A 23,401-nucleotide genomic window follows, 5' to 3' on the forward strand; every position below is an offset into this window, starting at 1 on the left:
GCACCATATTTTTAGTTAAATTGTTCAATAGAAGGCTTTGGCTTATATGCAAAACCACATACCAAAAACAGTTTGAGATCTGGAAGGTTGAATCCTTTTTTTTTTTTAACATGCTCTACTGTGATTGATTAAGTAAAACTAGGTGCTCTGTCCTTTGAAACATGCTTATGCTGAATAGCCAATACATATCTTAGAATCATTGATGTTATGAAGAGATGCAGAATACATAATAATGTGGTGAAACACATTTAAGAATAATTTTTTCATGGATATGTTTTCGTAAATGCAAATCACCATGGAAATTTATTGAGCAATATCGAGACATTTCCATTTTGATTACTCATTTCACAAATCACAGAGGCAGTTACTGCGAGAGGGACTCATTTATAAAGTAAATAATGTGGCTAAACTTCAAATATTCACATCTTATTTGAATCCTGCAGGAATTATGAATAATTATTTTCTTTGGCAGCAGACTTACAAGACAAATATTATCTTATCTCTTTTATGTATGCACTTTTGTCCCTGGCGTTTTCTTTTTTATCTTTAGACCCTACAAAAATAGTAATTCCACCTCAGGACTTGCAGATCATCAGTGGGACCACAGCCCAGTTGAAGTGCCAGGCAGAGTATGATAAAAGCCTGCAGGGTGCCTTTGAGGTGGTATGGAGGAAGGATGGTGAGGAGATCCCACTTTCCTTTGAGGAACATTCCAGGTAGGTTGCTGTCGTTAGATAGCGCTTCCATTAGTTTTGAGGTGTGTTTTTCCTTAAGATGGCTTTGTTCAGTGGCGTTATCTCTATGCTAATGCTAGGGAAGAATAAATGCATGAAAAGTCCCAAAAGCTTTGTGCCTTATCCAGCTTAATGAATTGACTGATTACCTCTGCCAAGGATGTTATATTTTTGTTTGTCTGATTATAAATTATTGCCTGATTATCTTAAAAAATGCTACAGTTTCAGTAACAGTTGTTGGAAAGTGAGGCCATAGCAGACACTACTGCACTCACTTGAATGAGGAAAATCTGGTACAATAGCAATGTAGAGGATTGTGCAGCTTTGGCAGAGGTACTGTATGCCTACTTACTTGATTGATTAAATATATATTACAGCTTCGTACTAACGAATTTGCTTATATGTTCAGATACTTTGTGGACGATGGCATGCTGCAGATCATGAATGTGAACCAGAGCGATCAGGGAATATACACATGCATTGCTAGAACCAGCATAGACGAGGACAATGCCACTGCACTGCTCACCGTGCTGGGTAAGCTGGTTTTGTAAATAACCAATTATTTATTTTTTTAAATAATTCTTTGAAAGGACTTAGAGCATAGACAGGTATATGAATGATTTAAAACAAGGTGTTGCCTTGTGGTTTGGACAGGGCCTGAAGTTTTTTTTTGGCCACCTGCCACTGTGGCAGGTTGATTTTAAAATCCACTAGCTACAGAGGCTTTTTACAAGCCAAATTTGTTTTGGCTCATAAAGGTGAAATACAGGAAATGCCCAGGCATCGTTCATGAACTTGTTCCAAATACACACTTAAGTGCTGTTAAGTTATTAAGGAAATCAATACTGCACTATATGAAACAATATATACAAACAATATAACTAAAAACAATACTGCACTGCAGTACATTTGTTCTGTACTGCTGTCGTTAATCAGCCATTCACGGACCTTGTTGTCGTTACCAACTGTCCACTTTGTATTAAAACGCCTTTTACTTTTCTTTGAATCATCCTCATCTTTTTGTTTGTTGCTTGTTTCAGCTGGCATATTTACCCCAGTAACGTGCAAAAAACAACTAATGAATCACTCAGTTCTAATTGGCTTCCCACCAACATGGCACGTTTGACAGTTTCACCCGCATTTGGCGCGTGTTAATTTCAGTCCCTGGGTTTAGGTATCATTATCACGTTTAAACTCTCCAGATGTTATGGATATTAAAAAAGCAGTTGCTACTGAGCATCTAATGTTGTTGTATGTATTTTGTGTTGCAGACATTCCCGATGCTCCAAAAAATATAAAGATATCTGAACTCAAGAGTCCGAGAAATGTTCACCTGTCTTGGATACCTGGGAGGGATCACAACAGCTCTGTAACAGGTAAAAGTTAATGAAGTAGATAAAGTTTAATAATGCAAAAGAGAAATGGCATCTTCTCAGAGATCATCAACAGTTGCTTGTATACATAGACTGGTAACATATTATATATTACTTTTTACAGTCTATGCTTGTATACTGTTGTGACTGTTAGTTGTTACACTTAAGTTTACAGCCTACATAATGATGTAATTACGATGTAATGATGGTGTAATTTCAAAATAATTAGAGTGAGGAAATTATGCTTGTGGGCCCATGTCGACTCTCACCATCCCTAAGACACACCCGGGCTGAACCAATATAGTAGAATAGATCCAAGTTTTTTATCAGTAGACAATTATACACAACTTCATAGTGTATTAAGAATATACTGTACATGTACACACTGCTTAGGAACCTGGCACTTTCAGCTGATTTTGTTCAGTGACGCTGTGTGGATAAAAGATCTCTTAAACAGATATAGGTTGAACTGAATCGCTTAAAGTCTGCAGACTACTGTTACAAACTGGATTACAATTGTTCTTTGGTGCAAGTTCTATTCAGTTTCTGACATCACAAAACACTGTCATGTCTCCTCTGATTCTGCTGCTGTGATCACTGTTGAGTGCTAACTAAGGTTCTTTAATAAGTGATGGCTGCAAATATGAAGTGCTGAGGATAATGGCAGGGAAGCTTGTGTCTCATTTATGCTTTAAAAAAGGACTAATTTATTTTTGGAACTTAAGGATGATAAGAATTTACATCAGTTGATGAATGTATCCTTGTAGTGTTTATTAGCTTTGAAATGTGTTATCTATGATCAGAAATTAGAATAAAAATGCCTGAAGAAGATCCTTTGTGCGGCCGAAATGTGCTGTCATTTTTATTTGTTTAATTAAACATCTTGGAGCAACAGACATGGGTTGTGAGGCCAGCTCTTTTCTAAACGATATTTATGGATCCGTTTCGCTCAGCACCTGGTGGATGTGTGTGTAGAATTATTCATTTTAATTATTTTGCCATGGAAATTGCCAAAAGCTATGGCTGTGCCTGAAATCACTCCCGTGTTTACTCATTTGTTATGATAAATTACATTCCTGACATTCAGTTGGGTACTCTTAGCAAGTATTTAACTCCAATTTTGGACACCTATGAATCATCATCATTTCGACACACTTACAGGTGTAGTGTGGCATAACAAATTCACACATCTCAGGAACAATTGCAGTTACAGAGCAATATTATCCTTAATTTGTTTCTGGTCACCTGTCCAATATTCACTTTATTTTATGATATAAATAAACTTTTTTTTCAGAATGTTGAACTATTCCTTTATCAGTTTAGTGAAAGTGTTGAACATGTACTGTAGATAATGTATCAATAATGTATAGTGGACTGTGCAGTTAGTGAAACAAATAAAAGGAGTCTAATGGCATGTTTTCTCAGAAATTGTGAGAGGAGGAAGTCACCAATGACCTCCTCCTCTCCTCTGACTCTGGCCACCTCACCATTCTTATCATGCTCGACCTCACTGCAGCCTTCGACACAATCAACCACTCCATCCTCCTGTCCTGACTGGAAACCTACTGCAACATCACTGGCACTGCACTCTCCTGGCTCCGTTCCTATCTCACCAACAGACAACAGTTCATACACATCAACAACTGCACCTCCTCCGTTGTGCCGCTGTCACAACGTGTCCCCCAAGGTTCGGTGCTTGGTCCTCTCCTTTTCACACTTTACATCCTGCCAATTGGAAATATCATACACAAACGTGTTCTTCACTTCAACTGCTACGCCGATGATGTCCAGATCTACATTTCTACCAAATCCATCATCACAGCTAAATCCTTCACCCTGACCAACTGCCTCACTGATATTCAAACCTGGATGAAAACCAACTTCCTCCTACTCAACTACAGTAAATCCGACTTGATCTTCATCGGCCCGAAATCCCTCACAAATAACACCCATAACTTCGGTCTCACTGTCAACAACTCCACCCTGTCTCTTCGACAGCAACCTCATAAACACCTCAAAAACATTGCCCGTCTCCGCCCATCACTCACCTTCTCTGCTGCCGAAACTTTGATTTACGCCTTCATCACTTCCAGAATTGACAACTGCAACAGCATCCTCTATGGTTCATCTGCAAAAGCCTTAAATAAAATTAAATACATCCAAAACTCTGCTGCCCGTCTCCTCACACACACCCGTTCCCGTGATCACATCACTCCCGTCCTTCAGAACCTCCACTGGCTCCCTGTTACCCTACGTATCCAGTTTAAAGTCCTCCTCTTCACCCACAAAGCCCTCCATAACCAGGCTCCTTCCTACCTCACAGACCTGCTCCACCGCCACAATCACCCCCGTAACCTCCGCTCCTCTGACACAAACCTCCTCTCCTCACCACTCAGGACCAAGCACCGTACCTGGGGTGACAGAGCTTTCACCATTGCAGCCCCCTCCCTCTGGAACTCCCTACCCATACACATCTGTGACTGTACTGACCTGGACACATTCAAAACACTAATCAAAACACACCTCTTCAGATTAGCTTTCCACTTACAATAGTCTTACATTTCTCACCAGATAGTTACTGGTTTTATTGTTTTTAATTGCTTTTAATATGCTTGTTCTATGTGTTGGTTTTATTGCTTATCTGTTTTAATGTGCTGGTTTTACTGTAAAGTGTCTTTGAGTACCATGTAAAGTGCTATATAAATAAAATGTATTATTATTATTATTATTATTATTATTATTATTATTATTATTATTATTATTATTATCAGTTGTAAGGCGATGACTGAATGTGCATGTCTCTTGTCTCCTCCATGAGCACAGAATTTATAGTGGAGTACGAGGAGAACCAATGGGAGCCTGGCAGGTGGAAGGAGCTACAGAAAGTTCCCGGTAACCAGGCAACAGCCGAGCTATCACTACGTGGACACCTTAACTACCAGTTCAGAGTGTATGCTGTTAATGCTGTTGGACCTGGACCCCCCAGTGAGCCCACTGAGAGATACAAAACACCCCCTGCTGGTGAGGCTCGCTCCCTTTAATGAACATGTTCTGCTATGGTTACCTGTTGATTGTGAAAGCATGTAAAGTTTAAACATTTCTTTTGAAATGTGCAGCGAAAGTGTGGAGAGGCCAGCCTTTGGCCACAGGGCTTTGTAGCAGTAGGGGGTATGGATATTTCCAGGTCTCAGAAGGCTTTAAAGTATTAGCTTGGCGCTTATTTGAATATGCTTATATATGAAATGAATGACTTGTACTACAATTGTCAAAGAATGTTTTAGCTGAACAATATGGATAGATATTTGCATTTTTGCATGTTTAGCTATTTTTTTTCATTTATAAATATTATACAACCTCTCTTCAAAGCTCCTGAGAGGAACCCAGAAAACATCAAAATTCAAGGCCATCTTCCTCATCAAATGGACATTAGCTGGGAGGTAAGAGAAAGAGCATATCGATCTATCTAAGATTGAAAAAAACAAAAACAAGAAACCATTATAGTATGGAGGCATATTTCAATATTTCTCAGTCATCTGTACACTTTCCTGTTGTAGCCGCTGTTGCCTATTGAACACAATGGGCCAGGCCTGGAGTACAAGGTGAGCTACAGGAAACTGGGGGTGGAAGATGACTGGAGGGAGCATCTGGTCAAAAGACACTCCTTTGTTGTGAGGAACACGTCCACTTTTATTCCCTACGAGATCAAAATTCAGAGCAGGAACAGCCACGGCTGGGGACCAGATCCTAAAGTCGTTACTGGTTACTCTGGAGAAGATGGTGAGTTAAAGACTTAATATGACTTTTTACTGTATATGCTATTAATAATTTTCAATATATTTCAATATGTGTTTATATGCAGCTCACTTCAGTTCTACTGTTTCATTAAAACATACCCTAAGGCTGAACACATGTAGCTGTTGTTTTGTTTATGACTAACTGTGAACTTGTTGTGTTATCATATCCCACCCATATGTCTTCAGTTGTCTTTTGGCATTGTCTGCGGGAAAATGTGTCAGGTTAAGTTCTTTCTTTTTTTCCTTTCGCCCATGGTTTTTTAACCCAGTGCAGGTGTGCAGTAGTGACTTTTCCTCCCCTCCTGAAGAAGAAGAAAAACACCTTTGCTCAATCCAGCAGGTGGCAGATAACCTTTGTAGAGCAGAGCGATGTCAAATTTCCACTTCTGTCTCAGAAGCTGTGGGAGATTTGACAGATCACGACACACTTTTTGCTGTAGGCTTATTAGCACAATGGCTGCTTCTCTCTCTTGTGTCTGCTGTGCTTCTATCCTTTCCTACTTCCAGTTTAGTAAAATGTAGAGCAAAAACATTAAGAGCAATTTAATTTCATGATTGGTGTTGTATTTGTCCCTAATGAAAACAACAAATAAAAAAAGAAAGCTGCCTCATTTGGTGTCCAGATGAGTATGTATTTGTGCACATTTATGCTGATCTACCAGCATCACTGCTTTTATTTACCACCATAACCAGCAACAGATCATTTTGCACAGTCTAAACCATTTTGTTCCGACTTTAACATAACAGCTCAGACCATCAAATTAGGCTGTTTGTGTCCAACAGGGTTATTTTTTTCTTTCAATTTCTGTATCTGCAAGCAAAGGTAGCCTGTTGTTTGCCATATGTTTGTATTCCTGACCTTCCTCTATGTGTTCTTCAGTCCCGACTGCCGAACCACGGGACATAGCAGTGGAGGTGATCAACACCACTGTTCTGAGAGTTAGCTGGACCCCGGCTCCACCTGCCACAGTGAGAGGTCATCTAGGGGGCTATGATGTAAGTTTTAATGGACCAGACTTTCAGACTACATTGTATAACTAAGGACTTTCAATGGCAACAGAGGAACTCTGAACGGCAATAATGTTGTAGCACTTCACAGTATTTTACAATAAAGTAATTACTCTTTCTTAACATGAGAAAGATACAAAGGGGTAATTAGAGTCAACATCCTCTACCTGGGTTACCTGGAGCAATTAGATCTTTATTCTAGGTCTTCTTATTGTAATAGATATTTCCGGTCTTTACCCCTTTTCACTCGCCTGTCTTCTGTGTGTCATCACCAAAGGCAGCTCCCCAGGAGAGAGACACTGTTTTGTCTTTTATCATTTTCAACCAAATGTTTTAATAGGTAGGCTATGGCTAATACAAAAATGTTTATGTGATTTTAAAACAGTGAATATTATGTTCTGACTATCCCAATAGTCCCAGACTCAGGCCTGATACATGTTTTTAAAGCCAAGCTTTCATAGTAGTGTGAATATGTGATGCTGATTAATGGTTGAACAAGACATTACGGGTGACACATTGACATCGCTTGTAAAGCACTAAAACTCACAGTTTCCTAAAAATAAAAGCATATGTCAGTTAAATTTGACAAATGCATATCTGGTAGTGACATAGCCATTATAGTAATGAGCACATAGAGAAAGATTATTCCCTGAAATTGTAATATTTTGTGTGGTTCACCCAACCCGATTTGTTTTCACTTTCTGTATTTCAACCTCTCTTAATGGCCCTTTTCCAAATGGTGCATCTTTTCTGGTGGAATTATTTTCTCATTAGTTACTGTAGCTAAATTGTTCACAAAGGGCATCTCATTTTGGCTGTGTGTGTCATCATGGCAAAATGTGGTGCTGGAGACACCTACTGTCACAGGAACTACCACAAAGGCGGTTTTGAGTACTTGAGTACTTTGCCAGGTGCTTATAAATTTAGCACAAAAAGTAAGGAAATTTGTTTTTGGGAGATTATTTCTCTGTGGTAACAATGCTTTTTGACAATAAATCTTATAACGTTGGAAAGCCTGTTTAGTTCCCTTTCAAATGGTGCCCCATTTGTAAGGAACATGCATTTGTGGGACGAGCAGCAGCGCTGAGTATGTGGGTTGCGCCCATGAAAGATTTGCCAAATCTTCTCTGCCAATGCCAAACATGTTATTTTGCCATTGACTCGTTTGGTGTTTGGTGGATTGGATGATTCTGCCTTCGGCAGTTGGATTGTAGGGTGGAGTGTGGAGAAGACGCGGAGGACGCTATGCTGATTGCTGCACCGATAGAGTAACACCTTTTGGTGAAGGCAGTGTGATGGTGTGGGGCGGCATCTCTCTCACTGGAAAAATGAGGCTTGTCATCATCGGAGGCAATCTCAATGCAGAGAGATATAGAGATGAGCTTCTGCAACCAGTGGCAATCCCAAATCTCCACAGTCTGGGACCGAACTCTATCCTCCAAGATGACAACGCTCGCCCCCACAGGGCAGGGTTTATCAGAGACTACCTCCAGAATGTGGGAGTGGAGAGGATGGAATGGCCTGCCAGCAGTCCTGACCTCAACCCCATTGAACACTTGTGGGATCAGCTTGGGCGTGCTGTTCGTGCCAGAGTGACCAACACAACCACGTTGGCTGACTTGCGACAAATGCTGGTTGAAGAATGGGATTCCATCCCACAGCAGTATGTGACCAGGCTGGTGACCAGCATGAGGAGGTGCCAGGCTGTTGTGGCTGTGTATGGTTCTTCCACACGCTACTGACGCTCCTGTTTGTGAAATGAATGAGTTGTTAAATTGCCAATATGTCTTGTTCCTTCAAACTTCAATCATCCAATCCTCCAAACGAGTCAATGGCAGAATAAGCTGTTTGGCATTGGCAGAGAAGATTTGGCAAATTTTTCATGGGCTCAACCCACATACTCAGCGCTGCTGCTCATCCCACAAATGCATGTTCCTTACAAATGGGGCACCATTTGAAAGTGAACTAAACAGGGTTTCCAGCGGTGTAAGATTTATTGCCAAAAAGCATTGTTACCACAGAGAAATAATCTACCCATCTATCTATCTAACACAGATTTCCTTACTTTTTGTGCTAAGTTTATGTCTGTCTGTCTGTGGACAGATTTTGTCATAGCGTCACAACCATGCAAGATGACAGACACACACACACACACACACACTGTTGCGACTGGTAAAAAGGTACACCTAAATGTGGTAATATGATACAATACCTGTAAAAACAAATGTGCTTTTTGGCACATTTTCCCTTAAAGCTATAGTGCGTAGTTTATGTGGCCCCCATGAGGAATTCTAAGTAATGACAACAACACTGTCAGCGCGTCCACATGATACAGCCTTCCGTGGTCGCGCACGTCCCCTCCCCCCCTCCTCCACGCAGTTGCAAATAGCCAAGAAGGACACGGAGGATTAAAAAAACATAATGGACTCTGCAGAAGAGGTAATTATCTTCACTCGAGCTTCTGCGCAGGAAAGTCACGAGACATCACAATCTTCTGAACATAGCCATACTGAGAAATACAGAGAGCATTGTGTGGAGCTGATAGTCTTAATTAGCTTTGTAGCAACTCATTTGGCAATGACTTGAATGTAACACATGTTCATTAATATCAAAAAGTTACGCACTTAAGCTTTAACTTCACTGTGTCACCTGTGTAGGTGTTGTCATTTAAAGTATATGGGTGTTACAGAGGTTAACAGAATGACAATGACAACAGGATTGTGTCAGTTAGCTACTCTGTCACACACCATCACTTGAGGTGATTGGTAACAAAAGGTGCCTCTCTGATTCACAGTTCATATAATGTCTGATTTCAGATTTCTGCCTCATTAAATGGGAAACCAGCAATTAATTGCTGCTCCTCAACATTTTTTATTTCACCGTTCTGTCTTTCTCTTCCCTCCCTCCTATCTGTGGTCTCTGTTCAGACTTGTTCCTTATCACCGTTATCCATTACTTCCCTTTTGCAGGTTCACTGGTCGAGGAAACGGAGTTTGCTGAATCCCAACAAGATTTTAGATGAGAGCCAGACCCTGTCTTTTCCTGGGAAGAGGACTCATGCTATCGTACCGGGCCTCAAACCTTTCTCTGAGTACAGGCTCACTGTCAATGTTTTCAACAAGAAGGGCAATGGGCCCAACAGTGACCCGGTCACCTTCAACACTCCAGAGGGAGGTGAGGTGACGCAAACATACAACACACAAAAAATGATTGTGCTAAATACACAAAAACTATATGCTCAAGCTTGCAGAACAATACAGTAATGCCATTTAACTTGGGCAACGAGGCATTTTAACAAAAGCACACATTTCATTTACATTAAAGTCCCTTACAAAATAAGTTACTTCACCTGGAGGTTTGAGCTTCATGTTGCAGCATACCTTTGTACCTACAAATATGAATTGTGGCATCACAACTAGTTTGAAAATCAATCATGGTCCAGTATGCAACTTACACCAGAGTGATGCGGACACTTGAAAACCTCCAGTGACACTGATATATATTATGAATAATAAATTATAGCTACAATACAATGCTATCTTTAAGACCAGGAGATAAAGAAGAAGTTGTCAAAGTTTAGTTTTTCTAAAGGCTGCTCAACGTTACAACCTTGTGAAATGACAAAGCTGCTTAGAAAAGGCAAACTGTCAAATGTTACATGATGTGTTTTTTATCTGTTCAACAAAAGGGAAAAGAAAGCTTAAAGCACAGACGATATATCAAAAATCAAAATATTCTTGACATGAGAGAGAGAAATCTTAACTTATTTGGACATCACTGAAATTTTTTTTTTTTAACACTACAACAAACCAGCACTTTGATTTAATGTTGAACCACCACCAAATAAATAACAAGCTGCAAGAGAAACATGTCTATACAGTAGGAGCATTAGCATTACTGTCATTTTCATAGTTCCTGCGCAATTGCCCATCCTGACTGCCTCCAACGCCCAGAAAGACTCCATTTTGCTGGTATGGGGCCCACCGCTGGAGACAAACGGCATCCTCACTGGTTATCTCCTGCAGTACCACCTCAGTATGTACACACACATTCTTGTTTGACTAATTACTCACTGACTTAAACGATGTAGACCTTTGGCCCTATGTGAGGTTTTTCATTAATAGAATTCTCATTGCTCTAGTGCAGTGCTTTGTCTGTTGTGTGAGGCGCTGTGGGCGAAGTGTGGCTGCAGTGTGTGTAGGTGAGATAAGATCAGGTCGGAGGGGAGGAAGTGTGGAGTGGGTGGATCTGAGATACAACTGTTTATCTTTGAGTCTACAGGTTGAAAACCTACTACACACACTATCATCTATACGCCTCTCCTCTCCTCTCCTCTCCTCTCCCTCTCCTCTCCTCTCCTCTCCTCTCCCTCTCCTCTCCTCTCCTCTCCTCCTCTCTTGTGTTATAATACCAAACACTAGGTTGCACTGTTTAACACTGACCGCTCCACAATGCTCTGCAACAGCCTGATTGTCAAGGCATCTTCACATTGTGGTTTGACAGTTTCCCTGAGTGTTCCTTATCTCGTATCCTCACGGACTGCAGGTTCTCTTCCAAAAGGATCATTTAAGTCAATGCTGTTTGTACCCCTTGTCAAATTTTTTTGGCATTTATCACTTAGAAGTATTTTATCTTGCAAGAAAACAACAACCCACCTTTATGCTGGAGAACATTTAGGTTGAACAACTGAGTGAGGGGCTTTTCTTTATGCCCTCTCTGTTTTCAAAGCCTAAACTCTTGTTGGCTGACATTTCTGAAATCTTTTGTGTATAAATGTGAAGGCAGAGACAGCCCTTTGCCGCCTCCACCAGCACCCATGGAGTCTGGCCAGCTTTTCAATACACTCTGTCCCCCTCTGCTTTCTGCTTTTCCCATATCAGATGTCAGACTTTACACATATATTCCCACACAATGCAGTCTGTATTTTTGTTGTTGTTGTTGTTGAATTGATTTACCATGTAACTCTAGCATATTTTAAATTTAGTTTTCTGTTAATTCTATGATTCCATTTTATGTCATATTACAGTATATGCATAGTCTGCACACGCAGTTGAGTCATGAATGCGCTGTGTAATTAGTCAGTGAATATTTCTGATGGTGTTCACAAACACATGAAATATCCAGTTTTCTGTGCTGCAAACAAACTTTCCGAAGTGGCAGCATGGGCTTGGCACATATTCAGTTCTCACCTGCATTTCAGCATTGGCACAGTAATGACATTAACATGGGGGGTTTCAGGAAAAGTGTGTTGCTTTCTTCAGTCTGCACACACTGTACTTTGATCTATAATGCAAGTTTGGGGATATATTATGCTGCTTGTGATTGCTACTCCTCTGGTTTCCTTTTTACTGCTTCTGCCTTATGTTTAATTTTTTTTCTTTTGTCTTTCTGTATGCCTTCTGTTTTTTCCACCTGTACTGTAATGTTTTCTTTCTTTTACACCAATGTTTTTTTTCAGTTTTTCCTTCATCATATCTCCTGTATTTCTTCTTCCCTCTCTCCTCCTCCTCTTCTCACCCTTGCCACTCACCCCCTCCTCCCCCCAGGTCCTCTTGAGCTCTTTATCTCCTCCTTTCATCTCCACTACCCCTTTCTTCATAATGTATTCCTCTTCAGCTCACCTGTCACGACATGTATCTGCTACATTCACTTTCTGCATGAGCTAGCATGACATCTCTTCATCTCCCCCCCTCTCTCTACCATTAACCATCATTATAGTTGTGTTCCATTAACATACAACGTGAACCAACGGCGATGACGTTTTCTGCGTGTATCCGTCGTAGGCTCACTTGTGCCTCGTAAACTGACCTGACATCTTTCTCCTTCCTCTATAGTTAATGAGACCACACTGGAGGTGGTTGATTCCCAGGAGAAGAACATCACTGAGGCTGACACCACCCAGTGGCAGCTTCAGGGCTTAGAGGAGGGCAGACTCTACCGCTTCCACCTCAGTGCCTGCACTCGAGCAGGTTGTGGACCTGCGCTGGCTCAGGAGAGCAGCACCGTTGCTCAAGCACGTGAGTGGATGATATCAGTGTCTCTGTCGTGGTAAGGTGGCTCATAAGATATAATATGCATTGGTTTGGGTATGAAAGCCCCACCACCTTTTGAAACATACTACTGACATGGTTTGCAATAATTTATACGATGCTGAGATATTTATAGTAATGATTGATTGTACCATAAATTAACTTATATTACAGGAAGTACTAATCAGGCTTTTGAAAGCAGTTATATCATGTCTTCTGTGGCTCTGGAGGACAGTTTATCAAGTCTGAGAAAATAACCCTGATGATGTCATTAGAGTTATCTGGGTTTGGAAACTTCATTTTGTGTTACGTAATGTATTGGATGTTTACAAGGCATGGATGGTCAAATGAAAAGACTCAATTGAACTGCATTGTGGGAATTATAGGACCAGTGTTTTTGGATCTCGGGCCACACTGAATAAAGTAAGGATTTTTTTTGTTCATCTGATGTAAACAATTGGTCTTTGCATTAGTTCTCTGTCACATAATCCTGCCTCATTGGATGAATTTCACTTGTCAAAACAGTGTTCTTGAAATGATAATAAACTATTTCAATTACATCCTTAACACAAAAAAGGCTTAAAAGTGCTTCACAATAAGGAGAGACAATGAGGAAAGAAACAAGAAAATGGTTGAGCGAAAACAAACTCAAAGTAACATCACTAATGTAACAATGGAATAAGCACAGCATAACATCAGGATTAATAGAGAACTAACTGAAATAACTATATTATCTTTCAAGCTGTTGCTTGACAATGCTCAGATTGTTTCCCTAATATCCTTGCAAATGCTTTTCTACAGTTAGCATATAAAAAGGTGCATCTCCAGTTTTCATATGACAATAGCTGTGAACATCTAACAAACCGCAGCAGCAGAGGATTCAAGTGAACCTGAAGTCGCATAAAACAACAAGGATTCTGCAGTTTAGGCTGGTACTGAGCCATTTAAATCTTTATATAAAAACTAGAGGACTTTCTTTTTCATATTTTCTAAAAGATACCGGGAGCCAGTGTAGCCCATCTATAACTGGAGTGCTGTGCTTCTTCTTTATAGTTTTGTTTTGAAGTCTAGCAGCAGAATTGTGAATCATTTTTATCCTCTAAATACCCTTTTAAAGAAGACCAGTGAAAAGTAGCAATATTCTGCTTGAGATGAAAGCATGAATAAGCTTTGTGGCATCTTGCTAGCGTAGGAGTGCCTGCAATATTTCTCACATTGTCTGAGATGTTGGCTTATACATAAACTTGATTAGATGAAAGAATGCTATTTTGGCCACTCTCTGACATGCGATTTAAAGCTTTGCTTGGATTTAAAGAAACAGGAGAATGACTTCTGATTCGATCTGGGGAACCAGAGATTCTTGGAAAGTGCATCACTTTAGCATTGAGGCCTAGTAGGAGTTTTTTGAGCCATCATTTTTTAATCTAGTTTTTGTTTGTGGATGTGAGTGAGATAAAGGCAGTTTCTTAATTTGGCTTTACTGAAATGTATGACCATATGTTATCTGCAAAGCTGTGGAAATAGACATTAGACACTCTGAAGACATCACCTAAAGGAGGCATGAAAAGTGAGAAGCACATGATCAAAGCAGCTTCCCAGTGCTACAACAAAAGAAGTGTTTCTTCCAAATAGCTGTCAAGATGTAAAAATTCCTCCCAGTGATGTATGCACAAAACAAATTTAAAACAACATCAGAAAGAAATTTTTGACCGTAATGCCAGTGTTGTGCAACTTGACATTTAGATCCATTGTATCTATGTGCTTTGGTTTGTCCTAAAATCTGACTGGGACTTCTCCAGAATATTGTTTAATTTCATAAATCTGATGATTTAAAGATAACTTGAGGGAGGTTTGTGCCTGTAACTAATTAGGACCTTACAGTTCAGGGTTTTTAGCAAATTATCAAATATCTCACTTTTTGCAGCCAAGTCTGGATGGTGAATATCACAGGTTGGTACATGTTTTAACAGCTGATCTATCATATAGAGCAATCCTGGGGAACTCCCACTGAAAAACAGGCTCTCAGTGCATATGGTAGTTATGGGCTCTTTATAAATGAACATGGACCTCCAGTTCAGCTTTTCTGCATTTCCTGTCATTGGCTCTACACAATCTCTTTAGTACTCAAATAGAATTGATCAATCACGTTGTCACACAGCCCTTTAATGACCTTGACTGTTTATCAGGTTGTTGTTCAGGGTGTCATCCATTTCAGTCACAGGCTCGGTCTCGCTGAGAGAATTAATGAGCTGATAAGTTCAGAGAACAAAACCTCTGCTCGAGCTTCTCTGATCCTATTCTGAACAGTAAAAAGATACTCTTTCAGCTTTAAGCCACTACATGCCAATCCCTCTTTGTTAAAACATTAATAGATTAAAGCGAATATGTGTCAGATGTGATTACAGCATCATGTTAATAATTCTAATGGGTTTTCTTCTTCTTTTATTTTTGTTTTTGTAGAAGGATAAGACAATCCTGATCCAAATTGGTGCAGTCTGCTGTATGTCTTGCTGTCTGCATATGCATTCTACCACTAGGGTGTGTCAAAGCCAAAAATGTTCAAATTCTGCACACATTGTAACTTTAATTTGTGTCTTTCATAAATCAAAGCAATGCAGATTCTGTCTGTTTTAGTTTAGCTCTTTATTAACACTTAATTCAGACAACCTGGCTTATACATTGAAAACATTACCTAACACCATTAAGTTTAGCTGCTTTTGGCAGGTGTTTATTTCAGCCCTCACTATAAACGGTGAAAATGTGTGCTAGAATTTCCCAACGGTTCAAAGTTCCTGGAAAACTTCCCCATCCATTACTCGGCAAGCCAGAAAATATGAACGCATGAGACAAATATGTTTCCACTATCTCTAAATGTTTTAATAAAAGTTATTCATTCCTCTCTGGTTTTATATTTCCTTTGAGAGGCTCTGCATCTTGTGGATGTCCAGCCTGAGAGCCATTAGATGCATTGTTTGTAAATGTGGCTGAGTAGCGGCTCGGTGGGGGGATAAAATGGTTCTGTTTCGGAGCGCCATCCTCAGGGCATGCTAGTCACAATGCAGCAGAGCAGATTTATGGATGCCAATTACACGGAGCAGGGGCACAATGATTTAGATTCGTTGATGGGGAGTGATGGAGTGACACTGAAAAAAAATGAATGCATGTGAGTAAGTGAGCCCAGTCTATGAAGTGCTTCTTTTAGATTTCACCTTTGTGACTGAAGAAGCTTTTAATGCTTATCGCCATTTACAACAGTAGCTTTAACATTATCTGGACAGCGTGACACACCAGAACAAAAAACAGCCATAGAGGTATCAGCAGATGTGTGTCCTTGTGTCTATGTTTGAAAAGCTTGTAATGAAAAGAGAGTGGCTGAAGTGAGAGACAGGAAAAAAAAACACAGAAGGATGGGGTGAAGCATCTGTGAGAAAGCAGGAAAAACTGATAGAGAACAGCAAATAGCCATAGCAGAAGAGTGTGGCAGACAGAGAACAAATATCTATTTTTCTCCATCGGGTCTCATGAGATAAAGCAAAAGAGATAAAGCGGACTGAATACTTGACAAAAAACACAGAGGAGCATATACCTCTTAAGTCACACAAAAATAACCAGCTCCTCCAGAGATTGAATTATTTGCTCCCTGCATTTGAACTACCAAGTTGTTATCGCTGACAAAGCCTACATGTATTTGCTAATGGCTTGGACTTAATGTTTGTTTAGTTAGAAACACAATAGTCAAGAGCTGATCCATCTTCCCTGCAGTCATTTCAGGATTCAGCAATCAGAGCAGAAGAGTCTGTCAGTGTATAGGAGTGTGGATTATACCAACTCAGTTAATCAGACACCAACATTGTGAAAAAAAAAGAAAAATCTAACTAAGTGACAAAAAATAATCAAAAATCAATAGTTATTTAATAATCACTTGTCTTTATGTGTTAAAGTGCATATATGAATACTATAAACCGCACATTATACTGTTTGGCAGTCAGTATGCAAGCAATTAATTTAAAGCTGCTCAATATTTTTGGAATAACAATGAAATAAACAAACACTGGGACAATATAAAAATGGATCATTACCACCTGAATCTGCAGCTACATTCCTCTTTGTGGCGCTTTATAGCAAGTTTCAGCTCTTCGTTGTCTGGCCTGCAACTTTACTGTTGTATATCACTCTCACCCCTCACATGCTTTTCCACCCAAAGCAGGGAGCTGTTTTTGAGTGAAAAAGCTCTCAAAACACTCAGTATACTATCTACTCAGCACCAAATGGCAAATAGACCCAGTAGCTGCCCCCAGGTGGTAAAACATAACCCAGTTACTGCAGGTTTAAGGAATGATACGTGTGTGCCGGTGGATATCCGATCCAATCTGATTTCAGAACTTGACAGTTACAAATTTGGAATTTTGGTGAACAAAATGCTAAATTGAAAAAAAAATGCAAAGATCCCTGAACCTCCAATATATTCCTGGGTTATTTTATTTTTTTATGTTTTGAGTGTTTTTATACATTACTTTGTGGGGTACTTTTTCTACCAACATGACAACCAATCAACTGACATCAATAGAGTGTACTGCATTTGTCATGAAATACACTACATACTCAATTCCTGCTTAGAATTAGTAAGCACAGTCATTTGCGAAGACAATCTTTTGTCTCCATAGTACCCTCTGGTGGTGCAGCTTTCCCACCAGTCACCAAATCAAAAACACCACGAACAAACAGATCACTTGTGCAGACATTGTGTGGTTGGACTTGTGAGGATGCACCGCCCACATATTTGTGTGTGTGTGTGTGTGTGTGTGTGTGTGTGTGTGTGTGTGGGCTTGTTTAACTATATTCGTGGGGTCCAAAAACCGGGAGTCCAGTATAGTTGTGGGGTCCCGACAGCTTTGTGGGGCCAAAATGGTGGACCCCACAAGTTTAAAGGGCTGTTAAGGTTGAGGGTTAAGACTTGGTTGAAGGATTAGGGTTCGAATTAGGTTATGGTTAGGGTGAGGGTAAGGGTTAAGGTTAGGCATTTAGTTGTGATGGTTAAGGTTAGGGTAAGGGGCTATGGAATGCATTATGTCAATGACGGGTCCCCACAAAGATAGTACCACAAACCTGTGTGTGTCTGTGTGTGTGTGTGTGTGTGTGTGTGTTTGTGTTTGTGCCAGGTCTATAAACCTTAAAGCTGGCTTTCCATATATCTGTAATCTTCTGCTGTATTTCATTTTCTTTTTATCCCTCTGAAGATTTGTCCCCGACTCCAGCTGTGGCCCCTGTTCAGAGCAGTATGTATCACTGCCTGCTGCAGCCGCTGCAGCTCGCTAACTTAGAAGTAGTGGTAGAGATAGACATGGTTGTAGGTGTGTTGGTGTATCTGGCTGTGGCATCAGTAAGGTTTGTCCTTTATACATGTAGTTGTACAGGTTTGTCATGATGTGACAATTGCAATTAAAATTTGCAATTCAGATTAGTTATGTAGACCCGAACCCTTGTGCAGTTACGGTGTGTTTACTATCAGTTGCGCTGTTCTTGCGCAGTTACTTCCATTTATCAAGTTTTCCTGGTTTTTTTTTTTTTTTTTTTTTTCCCTTTTTTTTCCTTTTTTTTTGTTCTCCCCTCCACATGTACAGCAAATGATATCCCTGTGATCTCATCTTGATGTACCTTCAACTTTAAACTAACAATGGGATTAGAGACAGGGAGTCGTTTCATTCTTTTCTGATATTCGCTCATGGTGGGGGAGGCGTCAGGAAATGCCAGCTTTGCTTAAGAGAGAGTGAAGACTAGATGTCACTCCCGCCCACGATCTCTATATCTACCCTTTATGAGCCAAAATCCAGCTCCACTCAATTAAGTCTGGGGCCCAGCATTCCCGTTTGAACTGTCATCTTGAAGGGTTTCTGCTAGCTGCACTGTTCTCAAACTGCAGGGGAACCTATTTGCCTCTGCTAATCCTCTTTTCTTGCCTTCTTTCTCCTTTTCTCTGTGCCTGTCTGTGTTTTCCTCTCCTCCTTATTTTCCTCCTACTATTTCTTCTCTCCTTATCAGTTCCAGCCCTGTTGAACATAAGCTCTTATGTGAGTGACACCTTTGCCAAAATCAGCTGGACTGCCAGAGAAGAGCAGCAGGACTCTGAGCTTTATGTGGCTTATATGAATAACCGTAAGCTACTTTTCCTGTCCCTGTCTTGCTAAACATTAGATAGGAATGTTAGTGTGCATCATGTGTATGTACAACTGAGAAGCTTTTATATAAACATCTAAAAGTATATTATAAGCCTAGCATCTACATGGCTACTTCCATAATTTCCCATGATTGCTTCAAAATGTATGCAGATGTATTTAAAGTTATATTTAGTCCAACAAATACATTTCATAACTTAAGAACTATTTATTAATTGGCAATAGCTCATCCTATCTTCTTTTTCGATCGCATTAATGCTAATACAGACTTGCTGCTTGTGCGCTCCTTGTGCTTGGCTGTGTAGGTGATGGTAACTGGCGGATTTCAGAGGCTGTAAACACTTCTCAAAGTTTCCACGTAATTGATGGGCTCAAACCTGGGACGATGTACACCGTGCGCCTCATGGCCAAGAGCCTGCTCGATAACGCTAGCATTTTTGAAGACGTTATCGAGACTCGAGTCAAAGGTGAGAGAAGAGAAAGGCGGCACAGTCAATAGAGTTTAGTGATTGGAACTCTGACCTGCCATAACAATACAAGGATATCACTGAAAAATTGATATTGACTGTGGTAAATGTGAGTTTATTTACTCTTCTTGCATCATTTATTTTTTTCCTGTCTAATGTTCTTTCAGAAGAGAGAGAGTGTTTTAGCTGAAGGGAATGTGAGTCAAATACGACATGAGAACATCCTCTCAAACTAGAATCCATCATGTTTTTCTGTTTCCAGTCAAAGATAAAGTTGTATGAGGAGCGCTTGAGGGGACTATCATACTCAAATAGACCAGCATGTGAAGTAGCGTGTGTCTCTTTGCTGTTTTTGTTCGCAGGCGCAGCAGGTCAGCAGAGCGACTTTTCGACCCAGGGCTGGTTCATTGGGACCATGTGTGCCGTGGCGCTCCTCACCCTTGTCACACTCATGGCCTGCTTTGTGCGGAGAAACAAAGGTGGCAAGTATGCAGGTACGCCGCCGCCGACCCAGCGACGAGACATGTTCTCCATGGAAAAAGGTCAGTTAGCCTTTGACCAGGGTTGGGTCCCCTTGTCGTCTAGCTTCAGGAAGCGAACCAAAATTCAACTCATGACATGCATACACGTAGCCAATATCAGTCTGACTTGGTTATAAGCAATTTAATTATCTCTAAAATCTTTAAACATCAACAGTTTTACCGGACGGCGCTTTGATTTGACTTTTGATAGAATTTTGGTTGACCTCCTAAAAGAATGAAAATGTGCATTGGGCCTCAACCCTGACCCCCCACCACACCAACCCCGTTTGGAAATGCATTATGCATGCATGTTGAACAATGACGCATGCCAATCCTGCCAAGCCCCACATCATTAACCCCAAATGAACTGTCCACAAGACGCATGCAGCTACCGTAGGCTTTACTGCATTGTCAAAAACATTGCTTGGCCCTGTACCTCTGATTACTTACCTTGTCAAGCCAGACGAGTGGGAACCTGCTGGCTTTGTTCCACACCTCTCCACCCCTCACCTGTGAAGACCTTCTCCTGCACTTTTGTGCTGTCTTGTATCAGAGCCAAATTCATTCTCACATTGGTACCTACCTGTGACGTGTCTCCTCACTCAGTTTCTCTCCTCTTAACCTGCTTTCTCGTCTTCTCCCCACCACTCCACCTCTTTGCCTGTAGCTTTAGACATGAAGCACTGAATTTTTCATCAGCTTCTTTGGATTCCCTCCTTTGCTCATACAACACTTCTCATGGAACCCTTGTTTTGTCTCTCTTGAAAGCAACTGGTATTTTTTAAGGCATATTTACACAAAGAGCTGCTGTGTAGCTGCTGTGTAGCACAGAAGTGAGGCTTTCAGTGTGCAGACTTTTCAGTTCTTACTTTTAAATTTCAACTCTTATACACACAAGTGATATTTCAGATCATTTATTCCTGTACATCTATGCATTAATGTTGAGTTTTCTGTTGCTCTTGTTGCCGAGAATCGTCTGACAAAAATCACTGAGGTCGATTAAAACTAACAGAGGCGGATGCTACTGTTTCCATTTGGAAATGTTAAAGACACAATCCTGCCACACATCATTTGTAATTACATCCATGGATGAAAGTGCTGCTCTTTCACAATGGTACTAAAATGTCTGTCCTGCTCCCCCTGCAGTGAAAGAGAAGGAGGACCTCCACCCTGACGTAGAGTCACAAGGGATGAATGATGACACCTTCTGTGAATACAGGTGAGCTGTACTCCTGCTTTGCAGAGGAGAGCTGCAGTGCCAAAGTGTGCTAAGGAAATGCCACTTTTTTATCTCCTTGAAACGCATTGCATTGGAGCAATATTAATCTAACAACCATATGTTAAATATATTCTGCCTGAGAAAGTCATTTGTCATGTGTCACAGTAATGTTTTTCTCTCCCATCCCAAAAGCAAACCATGCATTCATGGGCTTTACCAGGATCAACCTAGAAGCCATTGTTCTCATCATTTAATGGGCTAGGTAATCACACGGTGTAGTTAGGAGTAGTGGGGAACAAAAACATGTGCTTTGCTCCCCTTTAGTTGGAAATATGTGCTTTTATTTAGTTGTCAGATTCCGATCACAGTGTGTGTGTGTGTGTGTGTGTGTGTGTGTGTGTGTGTGTGTGTGTGTGTGTGTGTGTGTGTGTGTGTGTGTGTGTGTGTGTGTGTGTGTGTGTGTGAGTCAGCTTGGCTTTAGCTTATTTTGTGTGTTACTGTGTGTGCGTCTGCATGTGTATACAGTACATATACTACATGTATGAATGAATGAACATTGGCCCACATGGGCGTACAGGACACTACTTACATTACCTTAAGAGGCAAGAGAAAACAAAAAAGAAAGAAAAGCCAATACATGGTGCTGTACACACACATTATGTCAGATATAATATAAACGTAACTAATTCAGCACACAATGCTTGCATATGTTTATAAAAGTGAAACATGAAAATTAAAGCATAATGAACACGTGTTTGTGTACACACACACACTCTCAGGCTCTTGGAAGCAGTCAAAATGATTTTCTCTGGCTGTTAGTATTTTTTTGCATTTAGATAATGTCTGATGTAAAATGTCTGATGTTTAGGACAGACAGAGATAAACATCACAAAACATAGCCACAAATATGTAATTGTCTAGCCCTGTATTATGATACAACCCCCACTTAAAGCTTTAGTGCGTAACTTTTTTTTATAAGAATGAACGTCCGTTACAATTAATCCATTGCCAAAGGAGTTGATACAAAGCTAATTAGACTATCCGTTCTACACAACTCTCTGTGTTTCTCAGTATGGCTATGTTCAGAAATTGGTGTCATCCGGCGACTTTCAACCACAGAAACTCGAGTGCATCAGGTCTTTTTTTAATCCTCCATGTCCTCCTTGGCTACAAGCGACTGCTTGGAGGAGGGGTGGGGGTGGTGCGCAATCACGGAAGGCTTGTGTCATGTGGATGCAACGGCAGAGTTGTTGTCATTATTTACAATTCCTCATGAGGGACACAGAAACTACGCACTATAGCTTTAAAGGTCCCATGACATGGTGATCTGTGGATGCTTTTATATACACCTTATTGGTCCCCTAATACTGTATCTGAAATCTCTTTCCCGAAATTCAGCCTTGGTGCAGAATTACAGCCGCTAGAGCCAGTCCCACAATGAGCTTTCCTTAGTATGTGCCATTTCTGCGTCTGTAGCTGTTGAGGAGGAGAGAGGGGGGGCAAGGTGGAGGGTGGGGGTGTGGCCTTGACCAACTGCCACTTTGCTTGTTAGAAAGCCATGATGTCTCTCTCTCATGGGTGAGCCAAATTCTCTGGGCGGGCAAAGCCGAAAAAGGGGAGGTAACCTTGCTCCTTTTGACCTCGTAAGGAGCAGATTCCAGATCGGCCCGTCTGAGCTTTCGTTTTCTCAAAGGCAGAGCAGGATACCCAGGGCTCAGTTTACACCTATCGCCATTTCTAGCCACTGGTGGACCATAGGCAGGCTGGGGGAACACATATTAATATTAAAAAACCTCATAAAGTGAAACTTTCATGCCATGGGACCTTTAACACCTAACCCTTAGAACAATATTGCCTTACATTCAGGCCAATACAGTAATATTGTACAAAACAGGCTAGTGGCCAACCATGACACCAATTCGTAGGTCAAAACTGACCAAAGGTGAACTTTGACATGTAAGTTTAGTTAATTACTTACTAACTTTATTGTCCATGTTGTGTTTCCTGGAGTGCTGAAGCTCACACCAAAACAGTAAACTTGTACTTTCAGTGGTTGCATGGACTTTGCTTGAAGTGAATGGTA

The 23,401-nt window shown here is 40.6% G+C and overlaps 1 protein-coding gene across 1 annotated transcript in view; it reads left to right on the forward strand.

Moving 5' to 3' along the window:
• Positions 1–23,401, forward strand: part of LOC120559012 (neural cell adhesion molecule L1-like protein) — a 54,264-nt gene that overhangs the window by 26,755 nt on the left and 4,108 nt on the right. Inside the window, exons 13-28 of the mRNA XM_039800437.1 lie at positions 551–716; positions 1,144–1,268; positions 2,006–2,110; positions 4,931–5,128; positions 5,474–5,544; positions 5,662–5,884; positions 6,088–6,123; positions 6,782–6,897; positions 9,879–10,083; positions 10,822–10,944; positions 12,744–12,926; positions 18,176–18,352; positions 18,978–19,091; positions 19,417–19,578; positions 19,941–20,072; positions 21,246–21,318. Coding sequence (XP_039656371.1) covers positions 551–716; positions 1,144–1,268; positions 2,006–2,110; positions 4,931–5,128; positions 5,474–5,544; positions 5,662–5,884; positions 6,088–6,123; positions 6,782–6,897; positions 9,879–10,083; positions 10,822–10,944; positions 12,744–12,926; positions 18,176–18,352; positions 18,978–19,091; positions 19,417–19,578; positions 19,941–20,072; positions 21,246–21,318 — 2,209 coding nt within the window. The remainder of the gene's footprint in view (positions 1–550; positions 717–1,143; positions 1,269–2,005; positions 2,111–4,930; positions 5,129–5,473; positions 5,545–5,661; positions 5,885–6,087; positions 6,124–6,781; positions 6,898–9,878; positions 10,084–10,821; positions 10,945–12,743; positions 12,927–18,175; positions 18,353–18,977; positions 19,092–19,416; positions 19,579–19,940; positions 20,073–21,245; positions 21,319–23,401) is intronic.

This window comes from Perca fluviatilis, chromosome 5, assembly GCF_010015445.1.
Source record: "Perca fluviatilis chromosome 5, GENO_Pfluv_1.0, whole genome shotgun sequence".
In the NCBI taxonomy this organism is placed as follows: Eukaryota; Metazoa; Chordata; class Actinopteri; order Perciformes; family Percidae; genus Perca; species Perca fluviatilis.